General features: G+C 42.9%; 1 protein-coding gene and 1 long non-coding RNA gene across 14 annotated transcripts in view; one reads left to right on the top strand and one right to left on the bottom strand.

Annotated features, from left to right (window-relative positions):
* The window catches only part of LOC115940113 (uncharacterized), a 14,540-nt gene extending 5,547 nt beyond the window's left edge, over window positions 1-8,993 (top strand). For both annotated transcript variants that reach the window (XR_014139085.1, XR_014139086.1), the window contains exons 4-5: window positions 2,023-2,239; window positions 2,334-8,993. This is a non-coding gene — a long non-coding RNA (uncharacterized LOC115940113). The remainder of the gene's footprint in view (window positions 1-2,022; window positions 2,240-2,333) is intronic.
* The window catches only part of EZH2 (enhancer of zeste 2 polycomb repressive complex 2 subunit), a 67,445-nt gene that overhangs the window by 2,472 nt on the left and 39,357 nt on the right, over window positions 1-25,616 (bottom strand). For 7 of the 12 annotated variants that reach the window (XM_081799910.1, XM_081799911.1, XM_081799915.1 and 4 more), the window contains 16 exons: window positions 23,264-23,380; window positions 20,118-20,238; window positions 19,124-19,264; window positions 18,085-18,187; window positions 17,402-17,580; window positions 8,870-8,961; window positions 7,245-7,485; window positions 6,224-6,393; window positions 5,756-5,850; window positions 4,571-4,611; window positions 4,108-4,233; window positions 3,278-3,456; window positions 1,982-2,077; window positions 1,243-1,324; window positions 477-557; window positions 239-323 (listed from right to left, as the gene is read on the bottom strand). In XM_081799910.1, the coding sequence (XP_081656036.1) occupies window positions 239-323; window positions 477-557; window positions 1,243-1,324; window positions 1,982-2,077; window positions 3,278-3,456; window positions 4,108-4,233; window positions 4,571-4,611; window positions 5,756-5,850; window positions 6,224-6,393; window positions 7,245-7,485; window positions 8,870-8,961; window positions 17,402-17,580; window positions 18,085-18,187; window positions 19,124-19,264; window positions 20,118-20,238; window positions 23,264-23,380 (1,949 nt within the window). The remainder of the gene's footprint in view (window positions 1-238; window positions 324-476; window positions 558-1,242; window positions 1,325-1,981; window positions 2,078-3,277; window positions 3,457-4,107; window positions 4,234-4,570; window positions 4,612-5,755; window positions 5,851-6,223; window positions 6,394-7,244; window positions 7,486-8,869; window positions 8,962-17,401; window positions 17,581-18,084; window positions 18,188-19,123; window positions 19,265-20,117; window positions 20,239-23,263; window positions 23,381-25,616) is intronic. The other 5 variants (XM_081799918.1, XM_081799913.1, XM_081799912.1 and 2 more) reach the window with 3 other exon arrangements.

Below are 25,616 nucleotides of genomic sequence, written 5' to 3'. Positions count from 1 at the left end.
AACCCGCAATATCCGAGCTCTGCCTGCCTTTCAAAAATCACCATTACTTGTGTGGTGGGAACTACGTTACCAAGAAAGTACACCTAAATGCCCACCGCTGCCCCTGACAAATAATGACCAGGAGCAAATCCCTCTAAGAATAGAAGATCTGACAGAGAGAAGAGACAGCCCTTGTCCACAGCTCAGACTTCAGGAAGGGAAAGCCCTCAGGTCACACCAGAAATATGCTCTTACCAACCTGTAATCAAAAAACAGCTCTTCACCCGTCTGGATGGCTCTCTTAGCAAAAATCCCTATCCTGTGATCGCCGTTCACCATCATAACTGGAACGAGAAACACACACTGGTGTGAGTCGCGTGAAGACAGGCCCCAGGAGTGCCCGACCCGTGCACACCAGCATGTGTCCCAGGGCCACTCCAGTCCAGCACTGGTGTGCAAGAGCCTCTCTTGGGAATCCTGGCTCCATTAGCACCTACCTTTTGCATAGCAGTTTGGATTTACTGAATGATTTGCAAAACGGATTTTGTTACCCTTGCGGGTTGCATCCACCACAAAATCTAAAGAGAGAGAAAATAAGCATCATCAAGTGAACCGTTTCAGGCCTAGTTCTGCACATATGAAGTCATTACAGTTCCAGAGACACTCCTGGCTCTCGTTCTTCAGGGCTTGCCTTTACAAAACACGGAATCGAAATTCCTAACTTCAAGAGTAAGCATTTCACGTTTAAAATTATTTTTTTTCATTCTTCTCTCTGTGGAACACGTTCACAAAAAGACCTTCTGCTCCATGTCCCAGCTGAGTTACTCTGAGGCTGGGGGTCAAGCACAACACCCTCCCCCCGTAGCAACACCTACTGCAACCTGATGTCCTCTAGCCGAGAACATCATCTAAAAACCCGCTTCCTTACTCTCACTGCCTTCGAGAACACCCAGGGAAGTCCAGGAAAGGCTGCCCAATTCAGCGCTCCAGCCCCTTCCCCGGTCAGTTGGAGCACTCATGACAGAGGCGGGGGCCAAGCGGACCCCAGGCCCAGGTCGTCGGCAGCAAACCCGCAGCAAGCTCCGAGCCGTCTGGTCCAGCCTGGTGGGCTTGCAAACACACAGCCCATTCCAAAGCCTGTGGCAAGGCGTAAGGGATCCCCGGTGGCCCTAAGGTGAAGATGGAGCCCCCCCCCCCCCCGCCACCTTCACGTCCAGACTCCAACCAGCGGAGGGCTCCCGGATGGCCTCAGGTCAAACATACCATTGTTTAAGTTGAACAGAAAGCTGCACATGTATTTATCATACACTTTCCCTCTTCTGTCTGCTTCATCTTGAGAAATAATCTAAAAAGGAAGGCAGAGGATAAGATTGTTTTGGATTAGGTGATCGAGACCGGCAGGCGCACACACACAAGCTCCTCAGGAGACCTTCATGAGGAACCCCAACCACCGTCCCTGCAGCTGGTCTCAGGCTGCGTGCTGGTATTTAGAACCAGTATCTTTTAAGGACTTCAACTCACTGAAATAACATTTCCACATCAAAAGGATGCAGAAAGTGATTAACAAAAAGTCTTTTCACTGAAGAAAAAATACAAACTGGTTGGGTTAATTGCAAAATGAAGCCAGCCTGATGGTTTTTCCCTAACTCTACAAGTAAAAAGGCATATGATTAATGACACTGTCATTTCTAGATCCTTATCAATTAGGCTGTGGATTAAGTAGGGCAGACTCCACAGCACAAAGCTCTTGTTCCCCACCTTATCCCTAGATGATAAATGCCAAATGTGACAAGGACTGAAGCAGTCTATTTACCAAGCAAGCCAAACCCATAAGCAGGAGTTAAGTCCAAGCTGAAAAGGCATTTTTTATTAATTCACTTCTAATCAAACCCAATAGACTCGTCCAGTGACATCAACCCAAAACAAAGTTACCTACGATCCCACACGAATACATGAGACCAGTATACACTAAACTGCCTGAAACTGGTTACTCTTGCCTTACCTCTCCACAGTACTCCGAGATGAATTCATTTTTCTGTACAGGATCTTTGATGAAAATCCCCCAGCCTGCCACATCAGATGGTGCCAGCAATAAATGCTAGAGAAGAAAGCGCACTCAATCGCATCGGCAAAGCGTGCTGACACGTTAACTGCAGGGTGACTCACTGTCCGGCCTCAGCCCCATTCGAAAGCAGCCATTCAACCAGACGCTGTCGGCAGGAGAGCCCTGAGCACCCTGACCGAGGGGCCAGCCTCCCAGGTATTGGAAAACCACAGTTTGCTTTAAAGCAATATCTGACCCTACCGTTAAATGAAACCCAGTTGGTAAAAAAGTATGTTATCTTCTGTTTCAGGAGAAGGTGTGTCAACATGAACAGTTTCTGAACAGAGAGGAGTTTAAGGACAAGTATGGGGTGAGGGAGAAAGGGGATGGTGAGGACTGAGCGGGGGGGCCCCAGGGACTGTCCCAGCATCACTAGGACGTGAGAACGAAATTAACAACCTAGAATAAGAAAACCACCTGACCCCTGAACCCATCACAGCCAACACACAGCTGCTGCCAGGACCAGAGTTTCTGGTGGAGGGCACGACTGCCCCCGCACGAGATCCCAGTCGCATCCTATGATGGCTCAGGAACCTAAGATGTGAATGTCGTCCGTGTGTCCGTTGTCCACCTCCCCCCCAGCCCATGGGCAACACAGGCCATGACCTCAGCAGCAGGGGGTTCAGGGCCAGAAGGCCTGGGTTGGGGTTCATGGTTATAGTTAGGAGGACTAGCAAGCGGACACACACAGCACTTAGAGAAAGGATGATGTCATACAGGGCAGGCCCTGTTCTAACAGCTAACATTTAGTAACCAAAGAAGGAACCCTGGGTCTACCCTAAAATCAGACCGTGAGCTTCCCCCAAACGATGCTGGCAGGTTCTTCTGCTCGGTCATCACCTTCTCGGGGCTCCAGTTACCGTCCCCTGCCTGTACCTCGCAGGCCATAGCTCCGTGGTGGTCCCGGCTGTGTCCTCAAGGTCATTAAAGAAACGGAAGGAAGTGTGCAAAAACCGGGTCTCTGAGTTCTGACGGGCACACCCTGTCCTCACATGGAGACTAGATAACGACTTCTACATACTAGAAAAATCTCTCTCCAGAACCTGGTGCCATTCGGGGCTGGTTCACCTTACACGTAGCAAATGGAAGACTGCCTAAGGGCCCATAACGCCCCACCTCCCGCCGTCCCATCAGGAAGCCCCGTGGCTTTCACTAAGGGCAGCGGCGCGTGGCCCCGGGGGGGGGGGGGGTAACCTTCTTGGAGCCGCGCTGGATGCTGCAGTTCTTGCAGGACACGTTCTTGCTGTCCCAGTGGTCGGCGGCGCCACACGTGAGGCACAGGTCGGGGTCGCACTCGCGCACGGCCAGGTAGCATGGACACTGCTTCGTGTTGCACTGAGCTTTGCAGCGGCAGCCAGGGAAGCGGTTCTGACCTTCGGAAGGACATTCCTCGTCACGTGGAAACCCTGCGGAACCCTCACCACCGGTCCCCACCGCGTCCCCCCACCCCCACCCGCCCAGACTGAGAGTAAACCCGTGGAGGGACAAGAAGTGAGAGCTGTCCCTTCTGAGAACGGTCACCACTGAGCTTCGGGCTTTCCCTTCGTATTTGGTAGGTGGTACGTGTACTTCAGAGCTGTTTTATTTAGCTGTTTTATTTAGCCTGCCTTTCACACCCATTTTATAAGAGCCATGGTTCGTGACCCTTCTGAGGGTCCAGAGTTCTAGACGCTTCCTTGCTTTCCAAGCGGCCTGTGCTGTTTCGTTCAACGTCTCCAGTCACCGTTAGGCTGAATTCTGAGCCCAGCGCACCGACCATTTCCAGTAACCAGAGGACCTGGGCAGCCATTTCTAGATGCCCTTTACTCTGTGCCAGTTCTACTATGATTTAATTTAAACAATCCAATTCCGCCTAACCTGCCCACAGACACACTGGCCACTAGCGCAGAGCCCGTTACGGCGCCCCATAAATCTTTGTAGGATAAATGCATTTCCTAAAATCTTGTTTGGCTTACTAGTTTAAACCGCTGACCAAAAGCCTCTGTAATTCTCATGCAATTCATCAAAACAAAACAAATACTTACACTCTGAACTACATTGACAAAACTTTTCACAAAAATTTTGTGCTATCACACAAGGGCACGAACTGTCACAAGGCTGCCGTGGATGGTCACAGGGCTGGTAGTTGTAAACGTGGTTGGAGGAGCCGTCTGCGTAAGGACAGATCCAGAGGCGATCAAACACAACGGCCAAGACTATATTCTCCCCGTTACACCTGGCATGCAGCAGCTCTTCCGCGCTGTACTTGTTTACAGAGTGACGGCAGATACTACCTCCCACCCCCCACGTGCTTGGCGAGCCCCGAGCACTGTCCCCCCGATCCCAGAGGACTGACTGGAAGTGAATCAGCAGACATCCTCCGTCTCCAGGGCTTTAATGTACAGAAGTCAATTATAAACGAATATCCCAAATACTAATCCAATTATTATTCTTAAACAAACGAGTAGACATTTTTAAGTTGATGAAGTTGAACAGAGAGATGCTAACCCTTTTTCAGCTGTATCTTTCTGCAGTGGGCAGCCCACAACCTGCAAGACACAAGACGTAAGTCACGTTTGTGAAGCCAGGGGCAGATCAACGGAAGCTACTCAGACGGGTCTGCGTGTGCCCCGAACCTGACAGCGCTCTGAATCCAAGGACAGATGACCCTTGAACAATGTGAGATTTGGGGTGCAAACATCCCACACCATCCAAAATCTGCATGTAAGTTCTGACTCTCCAAAAACTCAGCCTGTGGACCAAAAGCCTTACTGGTAACTGATTGATTAGTACAGATTTTCTATGTCATCCATATTATATACTGTGTTCTTACAATAAAGTAAGCTAGAGAGAAGAAAATATGGGGAAACTCTATTTACAGGACCAGAAAACACATGGAGGTGGCCCCATGTCGTCTGAGGGTCAGCTGTCACCACGCAGGAGCACGGCCGCCTCCCCTCCGGCCCTGGCTTTCTGTGGCGGCCCACGTCTACCTGGGCTCAGCCTGCAGTCGTATCGTTTCTCTAATTTCAGGCATCTGTAGCCATTCCACGGAGCTGGATGATCAGAACTCAACCAAGAAACAGCTGCATCTACTAAAGCCTAAATTCCTATGGCAAAAACTAAGTTCTTTCTTCCAGTTCTAAATGAAGTCGGTCCCACCTTTCATAAAGGGAACATGAGCATGTGCAAGGTCGAAGTGTAGTCCTCTACCCCTTACCCAACTATGCTGCTCTCCCGAGACCATGGGGGCAGGAGGAAAGAGCGGACCCGCACGGTTTCGGGCTCTGCACTTCCGAAGGCAGTCCGCCTGAAAACCCTCCCTGCGCTCCTCCCTGGCACGAGCCTCTTTGGAAGGTGACCTTCACCAGGCCGCAAGCACCCCCGCACATGGACACCAGTCAGGCTGCTAGACTAAAGCCGGCTCCGCGCTGTCAGCCGTCGAGATTCCCGCCCAGGGCCACATCCTCGGTCCATCTCCGAGCAGGGGAGCCTTTCCTGCAGAAGCCACTAACTAGGTTTCCTTAATGAAAACGCAGCACTGGTGCCCGTCACTTTTAAGACCCCCCCACACCCCGAGTCGACTGCACGCTGCTGTGCTCTTAAGAGAGAAAGCTGAGCGAGTGCCTACGCCGACCCAACCCCGCCGCAGAAGCGCCCCGGTGACCCTCGGCCGGCCGCACACAGGCTTACCGGTGTTTCCTCTTCTTCTTCCTCGGCGGGGTGTCCACATCCTCGGCCGGGGCCGGAGCTATGATACTCGATTCTTTGACGCGAAACTCATACACCTGACAAGAGGCAGAGTCACAGGACCCTGAGCGCCGTGCGTGAGACTCGCCCGCACCAGAAACCTCTCCGTCTCGGCGCAGGCGCTGCCACGGGCCGGGGACACAGCGGGAAGCGCACGCTGACCCGACCCTCGTGCAGGGAGAGCGGCCGCCACCACGCTCTGGATAAGAGGCGCAAGGCTAGCCTCCAGTCTTCCTGGCTTGGTAGATCCACTCCCCGAAATACCTCAAGTCGGAAGGATCGTTTTTCTCAGTGAAAAACGAGATGAACAGGAGCTGGAGGATAACCACGAATGGTCTTCTGTTTGGACAGTGACGACTTGGTTTCCCTCTATCTCAAGTTCCTGAACAGTATTTTATCAGACGTGCTTACCTGTCGACAAGTTTTGGTCCCAATGAGCCTAGCAATGGCACAGAAATTGTCATAATATGTGCCGATGAGGACCCTGAACATCGAGGCCTCAGCACCACTCCACTCCACGTTCTCCGGAGGCTCAATGTTGGGCTTCATCTTTATTGGCGTTTGACACCGAGAATTCGCTTCTAGAAAACCAAAGTTAAGCACTGGTCAAAAAATGACAATTGGAAAACAGTATTAAGAAGTAAAACCACGGGGCCTGGGTAGCTCAGTCGGTTGAATGTCTGCCTTCAGCTCAGGTCATGATCCCAGAGTCCCGGGATCGAGCCCCGCGTCAGGCTCCCTGCTCTGTGGGGAGTCTGCTTGTCCCTCTGTCCCTCCCCTCCACTTATGCTGTTTCTTTCTCAAATAAATGAATAAAATAAAGTAAAACTCAGGTTGTGCTTAAGAAAAAAGCAGGAAGTGAACCATCTTGAGAATAAACAATCAAGCCTCCCATGGAACACAAGGTTGGGTTGCCTTTAACACAACCTTCCAAAGTACAAGCTGAGGGGTGGCAGCCTGGCTCAGAGAAGCACGTGGCTCTCAATCTCAGGGTCTTGAGTTCATGCCCCGCATTGGGTGTAAGCTTACTTTAAAACAGTGTAAATTGAGGGGGTCTACCGCTGTTACTCATGGTGTAAGTCACAGGCTGAAAGGACAAGGACAAGCCCAGCAGTAGAACACTGGTCGGGAGTGCCCATGGGCTCTCCTAATCAAAACTACCCCCAGAAGAGCCACCGGATTAAAGCAAACGATGTCCTGTCCAAGAAGGATGGAGAAAGGACAGCGACACCCCACCTGACAACACATGGGATTGTCAACCTTCCAACAATCGGGCAGGCAGTCCTCACAGGCCCGGGTTGGGGTGCGGGCAGAAATTCCGTTCCACACCCTGAGGAATCTCTGCTCTCAGATTTGTCCTTACGCCGAACTAACCCACTAACCCACTGAGCAAAGTGCACGACCCATCCCACACCCTTCATCCAGGTCTTACCGGAGGAGCTGGAAGTCTCGTCCTTTTTCTCCTCCTCCTCTTTATCGTTGTTCTCCCCGCCCGTCTCGGTCCCTGCTTCCCTGTCACTGTCTGTGTCCTTGGACTCCAGCACGTTGATGGTGGGGGTGCTGGGCCGGCTGCTGTTGGTGGGGAGCCTGCCTCTCCTGCGGCCGCCGGGCCGCTTCGGCGGGGTCTTGATCCGCTCTGCGGTGAGGGCGGCAGCAAACTCCTTTGCTCCCTCCTACAAAGTGAAAAATGTACACATCAAGGTCAAGTTCTACAACTCGTTTTGTTAGATGAGAAAAAAAGGATTGCATAAAGCAAGTTAGTCAATAAATATATCACAATATCCATTTTTACAAATCATTTCCATATCTAGATGCTCTTGGCTTTCTATCTGCTTTTGATAGTTCAAAACTTTCAGAAAGGTACATATACGTTCTCTTTGTGCTACAGGGGATGAAATTAGACAAGACAATTCTGTGAGCTTGCAAACTATATAAAGTGATTGTAATAAGTTAAAACAATATAATAATAATATAAAAAATAAATCTCTTTAAGTATGAACTTTTATGCGAAGAATCATACCTAATGTGCATCCAGAGTCATACTTTCCTATTTCAGGCTTTCTTAAGATACCTCTCTCCGATAATATTTAAAGTACACAAGAAGAATATAAAACAGAGAAACATGCCAGACTCTGTCACTTCCTGCCTTACTATTAAAACATCCCATTTTTTTCCAGTGAGGGATGCACAGCCCCCAGAAGATGTGAAAGGAGCCTGAGGACCAAGGCTGTGAGCATTACATTCTGCATCAGCAAGTCCAATAATCCAGTCTTAGAGAGTATGAAACAACAGTAAGATCATGGATTATAGAGAGACCACAGAAACATCTTAGATGAGCCAAATAAAATTCTGCCTTTACAGAGTATTATAAAATAGTGCTCAAGAATTCCATCTTTAGTGGCAGTAGAAGGGAGAAGTTTGAGAGCAGCCAACAGTTTTACACTTCATTCTATAAAAACCAAATTGCTTAAAAATAGGATACCTTCTGCAGGTGCCATTCAATGAATCTTCTGTCCAAAATCCAACAGGCAATATATACCCATTTAGTTCCTAGGTAGGAGTGGCTTGGTTCAAAGAGGGGAAATGGTAAAAATAAGATAGTACCCGTAAAAAACAACTTTCCTACCTCATATTCTCCTAAACCCTTACCTTTTCTCCATCATTTAAAAAAACAAAACCTGTGGGACCGACCACCTGACTCAAACTACCATGGGTCTAAGGCTCGAGAAGGGCTACGCTAAGGAAGGCTCACCGAGCTTCTGGGGCTTAGGGGGCTACCTGTGCTTCTCACGCTCATAAACGTGGGGGCAGGTGTAAGAGTCCTTGATCCTAAAGGCCTCAGAAGGTTGCTGAAGGGATTAACACAGACAGGCATAGAGTAATACGAGATTCACGAAGGACTAGAACGTGCAGTACGTAGCGGCTGGGAAGGAACCCGCACGGGTGAGCATCCCTGCCCAGTACACAGCCAAGTACGGGAGCAACAGTACCACGCTGCCTTCAGTCCGCCAGCAAGACTCCTCCAGTGCCCTCTGATCAGGCAGCGCGTGAGCTTACCAAGTGCTGGTAACACTGCGGGCCACACGGTTTGTTGTCTAGAGCCGTCTCTGTGTTCTTCCGCTTGTAAGTATTGGGTGTTGCATGAAAAGCTGCAAAATAAACATAAAATATCCAAATATAACTATTTACTTTTTCATTTCCACCGTTTCAAATGGAAAAAGTCACTTAATACATTACAAACTTGCCAAAGTATTATTTCCATGACAGAACTTTCCTTCAAGCTCTTACTGAATCATCTCCACATATTCTCCTCGACTCTCCCCTGGAACACTGCCACTCCTCCCCACCAACCCCTAACCAGGGAGGAAACAGTAAATTCTGAAATAATTTGTGATTCCCTATTTTTCTTCTTACAAGTATAATTGATGCACATAACTCTAAAGTCTGATTATGAACATTTATTTAGTCTTTAATATTTCCAGAGAAACTGATACATCCCCTCTACAAGGAAATCAGATTTTCTATTTTTACCAAAAGATTTCCAACATCTACAATTTCTTGATTTCCAAATGAAGTTCAACAGTCGGCTTGTCAAAATGGAGAAAAATAGGACAGCACTTGTTAAATAACTAGTTTTTTAAAATAAAGAGGATGGGATGCCTGGGTGGCTCAGTCGGTTAAAGCAGCCGACTCTTGGGGCACCTGGGTGGCTCAGTTGGTTAAGCGGCTGCCTTCGGCTCAGGTCATGATCCTGGGGTCCTGGGATCGAGCCCCACATCGGGCTCCCTGCTCCGCAGGAAGCTTGCTTCTCCCTCTCCCTCTCCCTCTGCCTGCCTCTCTGCCTACTTGTGCTCTCTCTATCTCTGTCAAATAAATAAATAAAATCTTTAAAAATAATAATAATAAATAAAATTTAAAAAATAATAAAGCAGCCGACTCTTGGTTTTGGCTCAGGTCATGATCTCAGGGTCATAAGATCAAGCCCCGCATCGGGCTCCCTGCTCAGCGGAGAGTCTGCTTCCCTCCCTCGCCCTCTGCCTTCCCCCCTGCTTGTGCACGCTCTCTAAAATAAATAAATCTTTAAAAATAAAGAGGACAAGGGCGTCTGGCTAGCTCAGTTGGAAGAGCATGCAGCGTTCAAACCCCATGTTAGGTGTAGGGATTAAATAAATAAACTTTTAAATAAAAGGACAGCCTCAGACTACTGAAATTCAGTTTCTTCAGATCAGACACAATTCAGGAATCTAGTGAGAGCTTGTAGTCAGCACCCTTCTCCAGGAAACACATGGTCACATAAAACAGGTTCTAGAAAGAAGGGTTTGAAACTTGAAATCCCCAAATAATGTGATAACAAAGATTCAAATTCTAGTACAAGGGCAAACTAAACATGAACACACAGCAGTGAAAACTTGCAGAAACCCTTGAGAAAGCCTACTTCCAGCTATTAAGGCAAATGCTAGAAATGCCCTGTTTAGAATTACACAGGATGAAAATTATCTTAATTTGGATAAAAGTGACACATTCATGAAACAAACCATTTTAAAAACATCTGTAGGGGCACCTGGGTGGCTCAGTCGGTTAAGCGCTCAACTTGTGATTTCAGCTTAGGTCCTGATCTCATGAGTCATGGGACTGAGCCCCAAGTCAGGCTCTGCACTCAACGTGGAGTCTGTTTTGAGATTCTCTCCCTCTGCCTCTGCCCCTCCCCCAACTCAAGCACATGCTCTCTCCCCCCAAAAACAAATACATTAAAAAAAAAAAAAAAAGTCTCTAAAAAGCCATACTTCTATCCACAGAACTTAAATGGGAAAGACAGACTGATGAGGGAAATAAGGAAAAAAAGACAAAGGTATGTTTTTTGAAGTAGAAATTCAAGGTTCAAATTCTGTTTCAAGTGTGTGTTAGATTTCCCTGTGAAATGATAGACTGATACCACAACTAATTTAGCACTGGATTACATTTTTGAACAGGTGAGGACCCCTAAAATACAAAGTCTGAGCCTATAAAAAGTTAAAGTCATAGCAGCAGCAAGGAATTACATTGATCCAAAAAACAAGATCGTCCTTAACCAGTTAGCAGCACAAACGGAGTGATCTATTTTTGGTAAAATTTGTTTTTAGTGTGGATGTCTCCCCTATTTATATAAAGACTGATGTTCTCGATTTCACCTGATCCAGTGACATACGAAGGCACACACATGCACAGAGGAGGGGGGCAGCCCCCACCAGTCCTGGGCAGGGAGACGCCACAGAGACATCAGTCACACAGCACTCAGCAGCCAAGGTCTGGCCATGAAGGAAAAGTTAACACACTAATAATCAAAGGTACTTTATGATCAAAGGTAAAAAACATTCTTAATTTCACATAGCATTTAGCTCAAGAAAGAGAACTATTCTCCTTACTAGACTTCCCTCAGAATTTCAAACTTCAATTAAGAAAACTAGTTCTTTATTATAAAGAATTCCCTCTTCTAGAAATGTCTTGACTATTTGAGATTTCCAAAATACTTAATATTTTCACATAGGCATCTTGAAATGCTAGTATTTCAAATAAGTTATTAAAATATTTTTCAAGCTAAAATATATTATGGGCGGAGATTATATAAAATTCCCTGATCAAGAAAATTATTAGAAAATTGAAGCAAGCTGCTTTCTTTAAAACTTTACAAAAAGGAGAGAACATGGAATGTTGGCTTTTGGTTTTGGGGTGGTTTTTTTTTTTTGTAATTTCAAAAGCAACCTATAAAACCTTGATGAAAAATGTGAAGGTTTTCAAAGGCAGAAAGACCGTCGGGATAGACAGTCCCAGCTCTTCCCTATCCCTGTAAGTGAGTCAACTGGCAATTCTAAAAAATGGCTCCAAAATACAGAGTAGACCCTCAGGACCTTCTAATGTTTCACCAAGTAATGATACCTCAAACACAGACCTGGGGAATCAGAGAATTTCAGAGTTGGGACAACCTCAGCAATCACCTATTTCCAGTGGTGATTTTACAAGTTAGGAAACAGGACCAAAGAGAATAGTTTGTGTGGCTAGTTAGATGGCAGGTGTGCTGAGACCCTCATCCAGCAAGCTTGCCCATGGAGCAAGAGAAACCGCCCCTCTCCGTAATACAACACTTCCCTTAAATACTTCTTCAGCTGGTTGTCAAGTGATAAATATGACAGAATCAATGAACACAGATCAGTACAAAGTGTCAGTTTTATACATTAGCTTCTGCTCAAAGTACTGATCCTGTCTGCTCTGATTAGAACTTGGTATTAAGAATTCTTATTGAAGGGGCGCCTGGGCAGCTCAGTCCTTAAGCATCTGCCTTCGGCTCAGGTCATGATCCTGGGCTCCTGGGATCGAGTCCCACATGGGGCTCCATGCTCAGCAGGAAGCCTGCTTCTCCCTCTCCCTCTGCCTGCTGTGTTCCCTCTCTCACTGTGTCTCTCTGTCAAATAAATAATTAAATCTTTAAAAAAAAAAAAAAGAATTCTTATTGAAGAGGGGCACCTGGGTGCTCGTCGGTTGAGGGTCCGACTCTTGGTTTTGGCTCAGGTCATGATCTCAGGGTAGTGGGATCGAGCCCCATATGGGGCTCCCCGCTTAGAGGGAAGTCTGCTTGAAGATACTCTTCCCCCTGACCATTTCCCCACTCATGCATGCTCTCCTCACAAATAAATCTTTAAAAAAAACTTCTTACTGCTCTACTTATAGTTGGAATCACATAAATTCTTGTGCATATCACAGACGGCAGACTTGTAATACTAAGCACCTTACAAAATGACCGGGTCAATGTTCAGAGCATGGGCCGGTAGTAACAGCAGGTCGCACCGGCAGCTACCGGTCAAGGCTCCTGTCTTCAAAGTACACAGTAAGAGGCTTTAGGCATTACCTCATTTAATCCCCACAAAATCCCCCAAGTATGAGGATTCTCATCCCCATTTTACAGATGAGAAAAACCAAGATTTAGGGAATCACTCCGGGTGACTTAAAATCCGAGGTTTAAGTCACTCTAATTACATGGCAATTATGAACTCTGTATGTCTGAATTTTAATCATTACACATCTGAAATACTAAAAAAAAGTCAACCATCAACTACAAACTATGGAATACTGTTTCTGAAATTCTAACCATTAAATGTTAAAAGCTCTACAATAAGCATTAATACAAATTCCAAAAAGAACAGACTTTTTTACATAATATCAGAAATGACAGAACAGGGGTTTATGCTTAAAATGGATTCCTCTGTAGGGCACACAGGTAATAGGAAACCTAGCAAAACATTTATTCCAAGGTTCTACTTTTGTATTTAAGCATATAAAATTTCCCAACCTCAATTTCCCAGCCTGCCTTCCTTCCCTCCCTATCAGAAATGTGTTACCTCTTTATACCCACCCACAGTCAATTCAGGAGCCGACCCTGGTTCCTCTAACAAGTGTCAAAGACAGACCAGGCTGCCCATTTTAGGCTGAGGCTTTTATAAAGAAATTATGATTCCAAGTTTGCAGAACAACCCGTTTCCAATTTACAGAATGCATCAAGGTCTAAAATTTATTTGGAATACAAAGTGGGATTCATTCCCAAACTAAAGCCATTCATCCTTCAAGGTTCATTAGAACGCACAGGTCCCTCTAATGGAAAAGATCCATGGTCAGATACTGAGCTCTCGCTAAGATGAACTGCCAAACCCCTACCATCAAAGCATCTTCTTTATAGATAAAAATGGTAGACACACCCAACCTCTAAATAACCTAGTATCAGTAAGGCTACCACACAGAAATATTAAGAAATATACAACAACCAAAAAAGGCCCTTTCACCCAGAAGTTTAAAAAATTCTCCCTTAAACAGTGAGTTAAAAAGAAGACATAAAATATTCCTTAAAATTCCTTATAAATAATAGTAATACCAAACATAAGAACCTAAGAGAGGTTGAAACAGTACTCTAGAGACAATTCATTTCATGTTCAAAGCATATAACCAAAAAAAAAAGAGAAGAATGGAAACAATGCAAAAATCACATTCATAAAGAGAAAAATAGTAAATCTAATACAGTAGCTGATTCTCTGAGGGGAAAATACACAAAACAGATTCTCAAAATAAACCACCGTTTAAGCTCATCAAGAAAAATGAGAGAATGAAACATTTAAGAAGAATTAGAACACTTAGATCAACTTTATACAAATAAATTTCAAAACCTGAGTGAAATAATATTTCAAAAGTGATCCAGAAGCCAAAAAAAAAAGTATCTACTAGTACTAATATTACTTAACACTGTACTGAAGATACAAGCCAATGAAATTAGACAAGAAAATAAAATCATAAAGACTGGAAAGACAGAAATAACTGCAGATAGTTTACTTACATAGCTCAAAAGCTCTAATAAGAATCCACTGAGAAACTAATATAAGCAGGGACAATTGATAAGGTATCAAGGTATAAAACACACAGGATTTAAAGAGAAAAAGCCAGGCAACAACCCATTAATACCTAGATATCATTTTAAGAAAGAACGTACAAGAGCTACATGAAGAAAATTTGAGTTTATTAAAGGACACAAAAGGAAACTTGATCATATGGTTACACTTAATCCTCATTTTAAAATGTCAGTTTTCCCTTAGGTAATTAATAAATTTAATGGGATTCCAATAAACATACTACCTAGACTTTTTTTTTTAATTAGACAAACTAAAGATTCTAAAAGTTACATTTAAAAACAAGCAAGAATAGCCAGAAGATCTCGGAATAAAGCCTCCTGGACAGAAAGACTCAAGGAACAAACGCAAAGGAAAGAGACCCAAGGGCACGTGGTGACGGGAAATGAAGGCGGCGGGTGCAGCGGCGAACGGGAACTTCCCGGGAAATGGTATGGTATGGAAGTAACTCGATGGCCTTGGAGGTGGAGGGGAGGGGTGGACCCAAAATTCTAAGAGAATAAATTCCAGTGACTCAATGTTAGATGCAAAAGAACGAAGCCTTAATCTGAGCACGGTGGATCGGGTTCACTTGCACTTGTGGGAAATGACGCACAGGTTCAGCCAAGGTGGTTCACTGTGCGCTGTTAGCGCGGGAGTCACAAACAATCCAAATGCTAACCCCTAGGAACCTGTCAGTAAGTTCTCCCGTCTCCCACAGTGGGAAGACTATGCGGCTCTCCAGACAGGAATAATACCTACCAATATTCACTAAGTCAAAACAGGGAAAAGCCTGAAGAGTATGATACCTTTTGAATAGGACAGCCAGAAAAAGAGTATCTTTGCATTTTGCCAGAAAAAACTGACATGAGTGGTGTAAAGAATGAGGTACAAACTCTATGGATGAGGGAAGAAGTAGAAGGGAGAATTCACTGGACACCTTTTAATACATTTTTGAAATGTGTATCATGTGAATGATGATCTGTTTAAACAATGATGACTAAAAACAAGCCAGGTACTGTTTTAAGTATTTTACTCTGTGTAAATTACACAGAGTAACAAATTTAATCCTCACAACCAACAGCTTATGAAGTACTATGTTATTCTCCTCTCACACAGACAAAAACAAAATTAAAGCACAAAAATAAAATTAAATACATATGTTTAATAATGTCTTTACTGGCTCATTTTACCTAGGAAAAACCTTTGGTGTGTGATATTTTGTCAAAATTAATGGAAAGCAATGAATACCTAGGGAATCTATCAAGGATGAATTATGAAGAGATTGGCTCTAGTGTCCAAAGAAGGAAAAGGGGGGTACAGCAGCTGCTGGACCCACTGCTCCCAAGTGCTACAAGCGAGCAGCCTGCCATTCCACAGAAGCAAACGTCACTAAAGTGAAATAATTATCTATCTTCTTCCCAGCTTGAATAAGGAGATAATTATCAGGTTCAAGGTTCATCAAAATTACTCAAATCTAAAGATCACAATAAAATAACTCATGTAATAATGTTTAAAAGTAGTATCTTACTTCCTTTGATTCATTTGTACAACACAAAAGGTTCAAGAAATGCTGCATCTACGAACAAACTGGAAGGACCATTTCTCAGAGCTCCCACCCAACTGGTTTTGCTATAGTGGTATCTGAAGGCAACTTCTAATATTTTTAATGAAAATTGTACATAGTTTATAAAATGACTGTGTGTAAAGGTGAATTAAATGCAATTCAAGGCAACTATGTCAAGGGCTGTAGGAAGACAACAACTGCCAAGCCCAAGTAAGATATTTGATCTTTGTCCAATGGCTGAAAAAAACCATGGCCGGCATACCAGAGATTACTAAAACTACGAAATCATCAAGATTAGGAAGGTGGTTAACAACAGCAAGGACATGGAAAATATAATAATTCTAAAAATCTACTTCAAATTTTTCTAATTGAAGGTAACTACACCACTAATACCACACACACACACACACACACACACACTTAAATCATTTCCAGGTCAAGATACGTACCACACAACAAATTATGAGATACAGCAAAAGTAAGTAGACAGAGCAAAAACTCAAAATGAGACAAGATATAACCGCTTGGACAGGCTAATTAACATTAAGAGGTACCACCGGATAATGAGGGGAAAACTGCTGTAAAAAGACAGCCAGAGGAACTCAAAAGGGCCACTTAGCAAAGGGGAGAACGCCTTCACACAGGTCAGAAGCCCCTAACGGTGTGATCAGGCTACAGACGGTTGCACTAAAATGAATATGGAAGAAGCTAACCTGCTTAGGAAACCAAGGAGATATCAAATATGTTTTCAAAATATGCGCCTCAAAAGTAGTTGGTGATTTTTAAATTGTGTTTTAAATGTTCCTGTTACCTGGAAAATTTCCTACAAAACCTCATTCCCCAGCAACGTCAGAAAAATAAAGTAGTAGTATACGGGACCTACTTAAATTTCATTAACAACATTTTATTTTTATGCTTTCCCTGTACCCAAATGCAGATGTTTTTTTTTTTTGAGAGCGAGCAAGCGAGAGTGAGTGTGCATGGAGTTGGGGGGGGGGGGGGCGCGAGGAACGGGACACAGACCAAGGGAGAGAGAGGATCTCCAGCAGACTCCCCGCTGAGTGTAGATTCCCAACTCAGGGCTGGATTTCACGACCCTGAGACCATGACCTGAGCCAAAATCAAGAGTCAGATGCATAACCGACTGAGACACCCAGGCTGCCCCCCAAATGCAGATATTTTTAAAAGTAATTTCCTCAGAGCACCCAAAACAAAACAAAACAAAAACCCACTAAATAGACAAGAACATATATAAGATCTTTTCAGCCAATTTCTTATTCAACAAAATCTGTTCATCAATATCGCAGTGTTGCTCTAGGCTATCAGCTAATTCACAGTAATAGCTTTATTACAAAGTAACTGCTTGGTTAGCATTTATGGAAAAACCACTGACCTCTATTCCAAATTAGTGGAAGACAGGTGGTTCAAATTAAATACGTGCAAAAGACTTCACAGCAACCCTCAAGCAACAAAGTATAAAAGAACGATACTCTGATCCTAACATATTTTTCAATCATAACTGCCAGATTAAATGATAAATCCTAGTTATAATAAGTGACAACACTTTCCAAGTTGCTTTAAGACATAACTCCACAACAAAGATAGAAAATGAAAACGTACAATAACTGCACTTACGATGTAGGAAGCAGTCATATTTAAAACATCGCCTACAGAAAAGTGTATGAAATGAATGCAGGCTTTGCTCCCTCTGAACAGATTTAGCATTTGGTCCGTCTATGTTCGGGGTACATTCAGGAGGAAGGGCGCCCGGGAGCTGCTGTTCGGTGAGCTCTTTATACCTAACATTAACCAAGAAAAACGCAAGTGAAGCTAGAGCAAAAACTCCCTCTCTGAAAATAGAGTTTCTAAACGGTGCCGTGTATTCTTTGTGATGTTCATCTTGCCCAAACACACAAGGAAAGCTCTAACCCATGACAATCTTTATTTAGATGAAGAGCCAATTAAAAATTATGCATGGTATATCAAAAATCAAGTTCACGGGCAGGATTCAGATCATGAAAAATGTTACTATATTAATTAAAATAAACTTCAATGACACTAACGTCTCTGCAAGTGTCCAGAGAAATTCTCCTCTCCACGTACGACCGTCAATGACGTCGTGTGTTCACGGCGCCTACGGTAACTGTCCTGAGCAGAGCGCCCCAGACACAGGGTTGAGAACCCTGCCGCAGTCAACAGAGGAGGCCCAGGGGCTCATCAGCTACATCAGTTCCGTTTCTGATAAACCAAAATGCTGAGCTGCATACCATACATGCAAGGCTGCCTCAAAAAAAAAATCTTACTTTTCCTTTAGTTCTTCTGCTGTGCCCTTATCTGGAAACATTGAGGAAATGGCTTCAAAAATTTTATCAGAAGGAAATTTCCGAGGTGGGTGGCTTTCTTTATCTAAACGGGAAAATATGAAAGGGAAAAAAGATGAAAGTAAACAAGTTTTCAATCCTTCCTTCTCTCCACGCAACTACATCTAACAAAGCCGATTTCCTAAGAAATTATCAACTCTGTGTTTCACTTATTTCTGACGTACGTCACATGTATCCATGGAGTGCTGGTGAGCCAAACAAAAAACTCAAAATCAAATATGGAAAGTCTTAGGCCCACCGGGAGGCAGAAGACCCAGGTTCTAATCCCGGATCTGCTACTGACTGGGTCTGTGACCTTGACTGGCCACTATCCACTGGGGTTGTTTCTTCACTGTAAAACCAAGGAGAGGAAGCACGTGATCACGGCCTGTTACATAACCATTACACTTCTTTCAGATTGAGGTTTTTCCCCACATTCTTCTGTGCTGTTTAATAATGTGCTCTGCCAAGTCTCCACCAGCTACGGGCTCTGGCCGATAAGCCACCACTAGCGAAGGGGTTAAAAGCATGGGCTATCGAGTCAGTCAGAAGGGTTACCATCCTAGTGTTCTGGGTTCTGTTTCTTCCCAAGAGTGTAACCCTAAGTTCCTTAACTGCACTAAGCCAGCCCCTTCAACTATAAAATAGATCTGACTGATGCTAACAGAAACCTTGTGGAGCACAGAGGGTGACGGGCCCATTCACTTATACGTAGTCAATGATCAACAGGTTATATTATGATGATTATGATGATTACCCAGCAAAATCCCAAAAACAGAACCAGTTCTTTTGTTAGCCAAAGGAAATAAAGACGCCCAAGTGAGGATGAAATGTTACAAAAGATATTCTCATTTTTTATTCTATTACTATCGATATGATATTTCAGAAAAGAAAAGAGAAAGAAGGAATTAATATGTTTGTACTTTATTAGTTTTTGAAAAATGCTGTCATGGCTACAAACAAACCTAATAAACAGACATACCATCTCTGTTCTCCTCTAGATCTTTCTGTTTTTCTTCTCTTTCATCAGGATCATCTCCATCATCATCATCATCATCATCATTGTACTGACCAAGAGCATTCACCAACTCCACAAAAATTTCATCATTTATAAACCCACATTCTGAAATTCATCAAGTCAAATATCAGAAATACACAGAGGAAAGTGGTGATGACAAAAGTTTACATATGCCTTTTCTAACCTGGAAGAAACAGCCAAGGCCTATTAATGAGCACTAGAACATCAAGGTTAAAATGAGGCGGGAGATCATTTTCAAGACTGGCCTGAGGCAAAGTTAGAAAGACTTTATCTTCAACACCTGTCACTTTCTCTTTAATTACAGCCTCGCCCATAAGTTTCCAGTGCCGCTGCTCGAACCTAATTCACTAGAAACTAACTGTGGCCTCAGCCTCCTCCCAACAGCGCTTCCCAAGAGAAGGGACAGTGATGATGTTACACAAGCCACCATGCTGCCGGACACCTTGTCGGGGTCTCTGGGACAGGAAACACAGAAGCCACGGACACAGTGGCTGAAGTGCAGGTCCTTTGGCAGCTAAGTAGGGCGTCCTTCTGAGCACAGGGCCTTCTGGCAGCTAAGTGGGGCGTCCTTCTGAGCACAGGGCCTTCTGGGGCCCATGCGTCACAGGGCAGGGCCCTGACCCTAATCTTACTGTGAAGGAATCTTAAAATCTACAAACACCCAAACAACTCTATTTAATTTACATGTTACTGGCATTATAATGTGTTATAACCAACTATGCATCATTTTCAAATAGCAAAAATGAATTCTTCAATTTAAAAGTAGTTACAGAAAACATTAAAATGTTTAGGCTTGAAAACAGGCCCAGGCCAGTCCAGCAAAAAACTTACTTTTGATGTTAAAAAAAAAAATCTTTTTCATACCTATGCTTAAAAAATTCAAAGTATCTCTCAATTCTTTGGCACTTTTTTCCAAAAGAAAAAATACAGGGCTCACCTCTATCCCCATGTACTTTTCCATCATAATTTTTTATTAGTTCTTCAATGAAAGTCCCATCCTGGTCTAAAACTTCATCCCCCATGTAAGGAATGTTATGTAGAACAGTTTCATCTTCCACCTAAAAATAAAAAATACATTTTAAAAGCAGGCTTATCCTAAATATCAAAATATTTTTTAAATCAATGTAATATAAAATACTATTTTTTTCCTAGGTAGATGTCTCTACCCAGTTCTCCAGATCTAAACTAAATAGACAGCAAACTCTAAAATATAAAGACCCCTCCCACCAATAAGAATTATCTCAGAAATCAAACTGTTTCCAGGGGAAAAAACTTAAGAAAAAATACCCTATTCACCTAATCTAACATGTCATCAATCATTTAAACTTACCATTATTTTATGCACCTCAAGATAGGAAAAAGTATTGCGTATTACCACATGAACCAATCAATTTTAAGACACACCCAGTGTCTTAGAATTGATGAAATATGGTTTATCGAAACCACTTAAAACAGCCGTACAATAGAATATAATAATATAAGGATTTCTAAACTTCGCCTGATGGTCTAGCTCTTCAGAGACCTTCAATCTAATAAAAATCTAGGGGTTGTAAAATAGAGTATTGTAAAGCTTATGCCAAACAGATCTGCTCTTATACATAAAATAAGAACATTCTACAATTACATACAGTATTTCAATGCTGAGAGGAACAAGATGCCTATCCAAATTAATCACGCTAAGCAAGATGAGATATGAGTTTATGAAGGTTTGGAAGACAACAGGGGAAAAAGAAGGCGCTAACTTAGCAGGGAGAGCCAATCCAACAAAAGTTCAGGAGAAGGGAGAACTTAAGAACACAAGGGACTGGAAGCAGACATGCATGGGAGGGAGAGACTCTTCAATGAAGGATAAAAAAGACAGGAACGCTAGATCAAGACTAGAGAGTTCTGAAGCCCATATTTAAAGAGAGTAAAGTGAGGACAGGTCTGTCTTTTGGTTAAAGAGAGAATTTTAGGGCGCCTGGGTGGCTCAGTCGTTAAGCGTCTGCCTTCGGCTCAGGTCATGATCCCAGGGTCCTGGGATCGAGTCCCACATCAGGCTCCCTGCTCGGCGGGAAGCCTGCTTCTCCCTCTCCCACTCCCCCTGCTTGTGTTCCTGCTCTCGCTATCTCTCTCTCTGTCAAATAAATAAATAAAATCTTTAAAAAAAAAAGAGAGAATTTTAGAAGGATAATTCTGATAAACAGAGTGGCCTGGCTAAGAGGAGAGGACATGGCAGCTGCAGCCAGTGTAGGAGCCTCAGGTGGGGAGCACGCGCGACAGCGAAGAATACACCAGGAAAAGGCCACGAGACACACAGGGGACCATCACATAAGAGCAGGCGGGAAAAACGAAGACAAGGAGAAAATCTCAACTAATCCCCAGATAACAAATTTAGGACAACTGCAAAGTTCAGAAAGACAACAAAATCTTAGACAAACAGGGAAAAGGGAAACTGGGAGAGAAAGTACATAAGGGATATAAAATTAAAATTTTAATGCACTGATCTATCCAGAACCAAACTTACATACAACTAAAGAGTCCAGTTTGCACCACATCTCACTTTCACTAATACCATTTAAACTAGGAGTGTTAATTTTTTTGGATAAAAGCCAAAATTAAGTCACAATTGGCTATTCTGTCTTCCTAACTATATCATGTAAGCTTTGCTCCCCAAAACATATCCTAACCATAATAAAGATAGTGACCAGCAAAACCCATGGGTAATTCTAAATAATACTGACAACTTTAAACACTATTATCCTTTCAGAATTTTAGTCTACAAAAATAATGAAATCTCCCATAAGCTCTTGCAATATAATTCTTAAACTAAATGTTTTTGCACGAAGTCTTAAATACACGAGGCAATTACAGAAGAGCATCTGAAGTTTATCTTTAATCTCCCACTGTAAAATCTTTAAGTTACTAAAGACATTAGAAACATCTTTTAAGGGGCGCCTGGGTGGCTCAGTAGGTAAAACGTCTGTCTTCGGCTCAGGTCATGATCTCAGGGTCTTGGGATCGAATCCTGTGTTGGGCTCCCTGCTCAGCGGGGAGTCAGCTTCTCCCTCTCCGCCTGAACCTCCCCACTCGTGGTCTCTCTCTCTCTCAAATAAATAAAATCTTTTAAGAAAGAAACATCTTTAAAAAAAAAAAATCTAGGGGGCACCTGGGTGGCTCAGTCGTTAAGCGTCTGCCTTCGGCTCAGGTCATGATTCCAGGGTCCTGGGATCGAGTCCCTCATCGGGCTCCCTCCCACTCCCCCTGCTTGTGTTCCTGCTCTCGCTATCTCTCTCTCTGTCAAATAAGTAAATAAAATCTTAAAAAAAAAAAAAAACCTAGGCTGGCTCAGTTGGTCGAGCACATGACTACTGATCTCAGGGTTGAGTTCAAGCCCCATGCTGGGCATGGAGCCTACTTAAAAAAAAAAAAAAAAAAATCTAGTAAGCAATTCTCTAAAGTACGCTCACCAAGGACTTCTATCAACATTTTTACTTATTTTACATATCAATAATAAAACTGTGTATTTTTTACTTAACACAGGCCAAGAATGCACACTCAAATTTCTCTCGTTTTATCTTCCTTCATCCTACCTCTATAAAGAATTAAATACCAGCATTTCATTACAAAAGCTATTGGGCCAGTGTTATCTGTGGAAATATGATGAAGTTTGTGTTTTATAAGCCCTTCGAATATTTCATAATGTACATTATCATTTAATAACATGCTGCCTAAAACCGTTTCAGTAAAAAGTTCTCAATTAACAAAACCTCTAAATCAACTGAAATTACAGAATACTGACCGACCTTTTCAAGCATAAGAACTATAAGCTTCATCTTTTAAACATATTTTTAATCCCAGGTAGGATTTCTGCTTAACACTTTTCCTTTAGAGAATACTTTAACTAGGAAAGAATAGAAAAAGAGCAACACCACAAAGGCTTATGAAAATATATATATCGGTTAAAAAAAAAAAAATCACTGAGTGTTATCATTTCGGTAACGTTTTTTACTTATATTATTCTTGATTCACCTTGACAAGAAAATTGTGTTTTATTTAAAATAAGTGATTATCAAGTAAGCAGATGACACATGAGTTACATACCATAAAATTCTGCTGTAGGGGAGACCAAGAATACATTATGGGTACTGAAGCAACAGCATTCAGAGTCTTTAATGGGATGACTTGTGTTGGAAAATCCAAGTCACTGGTCACTGAACACTAGAACAGAAAAAATAAAATTGACTCATAAGAATTAAAGGACAACCTTAAGCTGTCAACATATTATAAAGGGACATTGCCCACTTAAATAATTTTGAAAAGGAAATTCCTTAACCTAATGACACAACAAGGTACCTAAAAACCATGAGGGATTCTCTCCTTCTTACTTTCTTTTACTTAGGGTGAAAAAAATGCTTCAGATTTTGCAAATTTTCAAAAGCTTCCAAGAACCCTTCCCATACTTACCAGTATCAATCAGAATCAAAAACAGCATTTGCTAGTCTCGGGTTAACTCACTATAAATTTCCTAGCTCGATGCTTAATTTTTTTACATCTCAACCACATGGAATAATATTATATATACCAAATATGCCTCTTAAATCTCGCTTAGTAAGAATATGGAAACTGTTAGGTTCACCTTTCTTATCTTTATCTTTCCTTTTAAAAAACCCAAGCATCATTTGCTGATATTACCAGATGATAAACAAAGATGAAGGGTAATAACAGATCTGAGTTTCAATCACAACAAAAGAAGTTCTTATCCACTCTGCAAAAGTATAATCTCTAAATTAATAATAATAGCTAATATTATTAAGCACTTTGTATGTGCGAGGCACTATTTTAAACACATTACATGTCTTACCATATTTTGTCCCCATGACAACACTTGTAAGATGAGGACTAATTCTTAGCCCCCATTTTACAGGTGAGAAAAACTCAGGTGAAAAAAAGGTAAGTAACTGGCCCAAAGTCATACATTAGACAGGGCTAGAATTTAAACCCAGAAAGAAAGTCTGACTCTGGAGCCTCTGCTCTTGCCCACTACACAAACGGCCACGATACCGTATCTCTAGAATGTTTAAGTGCATCTACTCTCTTGAAATACCGTATTTCATCCAACCCGTGATGACCTCAATTTCAAGGCATTCCATTACTTTCTGTATCAGTGAGAAAATAATGTTGCCAGTTAAACTGTAACATAATGTGTTCTTATCACAGCAATTCTAAAGATGCATTCCAGCTTCAGATGTTAAAATGTTCAAAATTTTGCATCTTTGATTCTATGAAATACGGTAAAAATGTGTGCCCAAATGACCACAGCACTTTCTATCCTATCTAGGAATCCAGCTTTTCTTAAAGAGGACCATTACCTAATTATCAGGCTTCCAAGAACCTTCTCAAAAATACCCTTGGACATATATTCCTAATCTACAATCAGTGAAAATAGAGCAAAAAGAAGAATTGAAGGAGTAAAATGAAACAAAAAATCATATATATACACACGCATATTTATTAAATGTTTAATTTTTATTTGAGAGGTCTCAAAAATAGCAGGACTAGATTTGGTGAAATTACAGTGAGAATCTCTGGCTTACAGGCCACACCTGGCCCTCAGTGTCTCATCAGGCCAGGGGGATAATCTTGCAATGGTCACAGTCACTGCAGCACAAAATAGTTCCTTCCTAGTGGAAGTGAAGGTTTAAAGGTAAGAGTTGTTAGAAAGAACTGTGACAGTGATTAATCCATTAATTTGCTTTCCAAAAGGGTCAAGATAAAGATACTACTACTAGAAAGCTCATAGCTCAAGTAAACGAGAAGGTATGAACAGTTCACTAATACTCCAGAGCCACCATCCCTCCCTATTCGGCGCTCTGGTCTCTGATACAGTTCTTCATCCATCCGTCCAATAACCCAATCATAATAGCAGTTAACATTTATTGAGCACGTACTATGTTGCAGGCACTGTGCTAAGTGCTTTGGATACGTCATCTTAGCCACTGCTCCTCTCAGCCTCCAGCGTCACAACCTCACAAATGAGGAGGAGACTGAGGCTCACGGAAGTTAAATAACTTGCCTAGTCAGAAAGGTAGAAAGTTACCAAGCCAGGATGGAAGCCTAAGTCTGACTCCCAACACCCACGCGCCTCCTCTCTGTGCTGCCCTCCTGCCCTCGAGATGCTCGCAGGGTCAGAGACCAAGCACAACTGTGCCCGGGCTGCCGCCTGCCGGAGACGCCCTCTCCCCCAGGCCCTCCTCTTAGTCCTCTTACTACCAAGTCACCTCTGCTCCTCCCTACCTAACTGCCTAACTGTGGGGCCAGGAGTGCTCCTAATTACTGAATCAAGTATTACACACTGTCCGGGAATTTTAAGTTCAAAGTAATTGTAATTTCTTACCAAAAAAATTAGAGTTTTGGGGTTTTGTTTTACAGTTGGAGGGAAGTAAATTAATACTGT

Source organism: Leptonychotes weddellii, chromosome 12 (genome assembly GCF_054177405.1).
Source record: "Leptonychotes weddellii isolate Sample4059 chromosome 12, ASM5417740v2, whole genome shotgun sequence".
Taxonomy (NCBI): Eukaryota; Metazoa; Chordata; class Mammalia; order Carnivora; family Phocidae; genus Leptonychotes; species Leptonychotes weddellii.
This window is presented reverse-complemented; position numbering and strand designations above follow the sequence as displayed.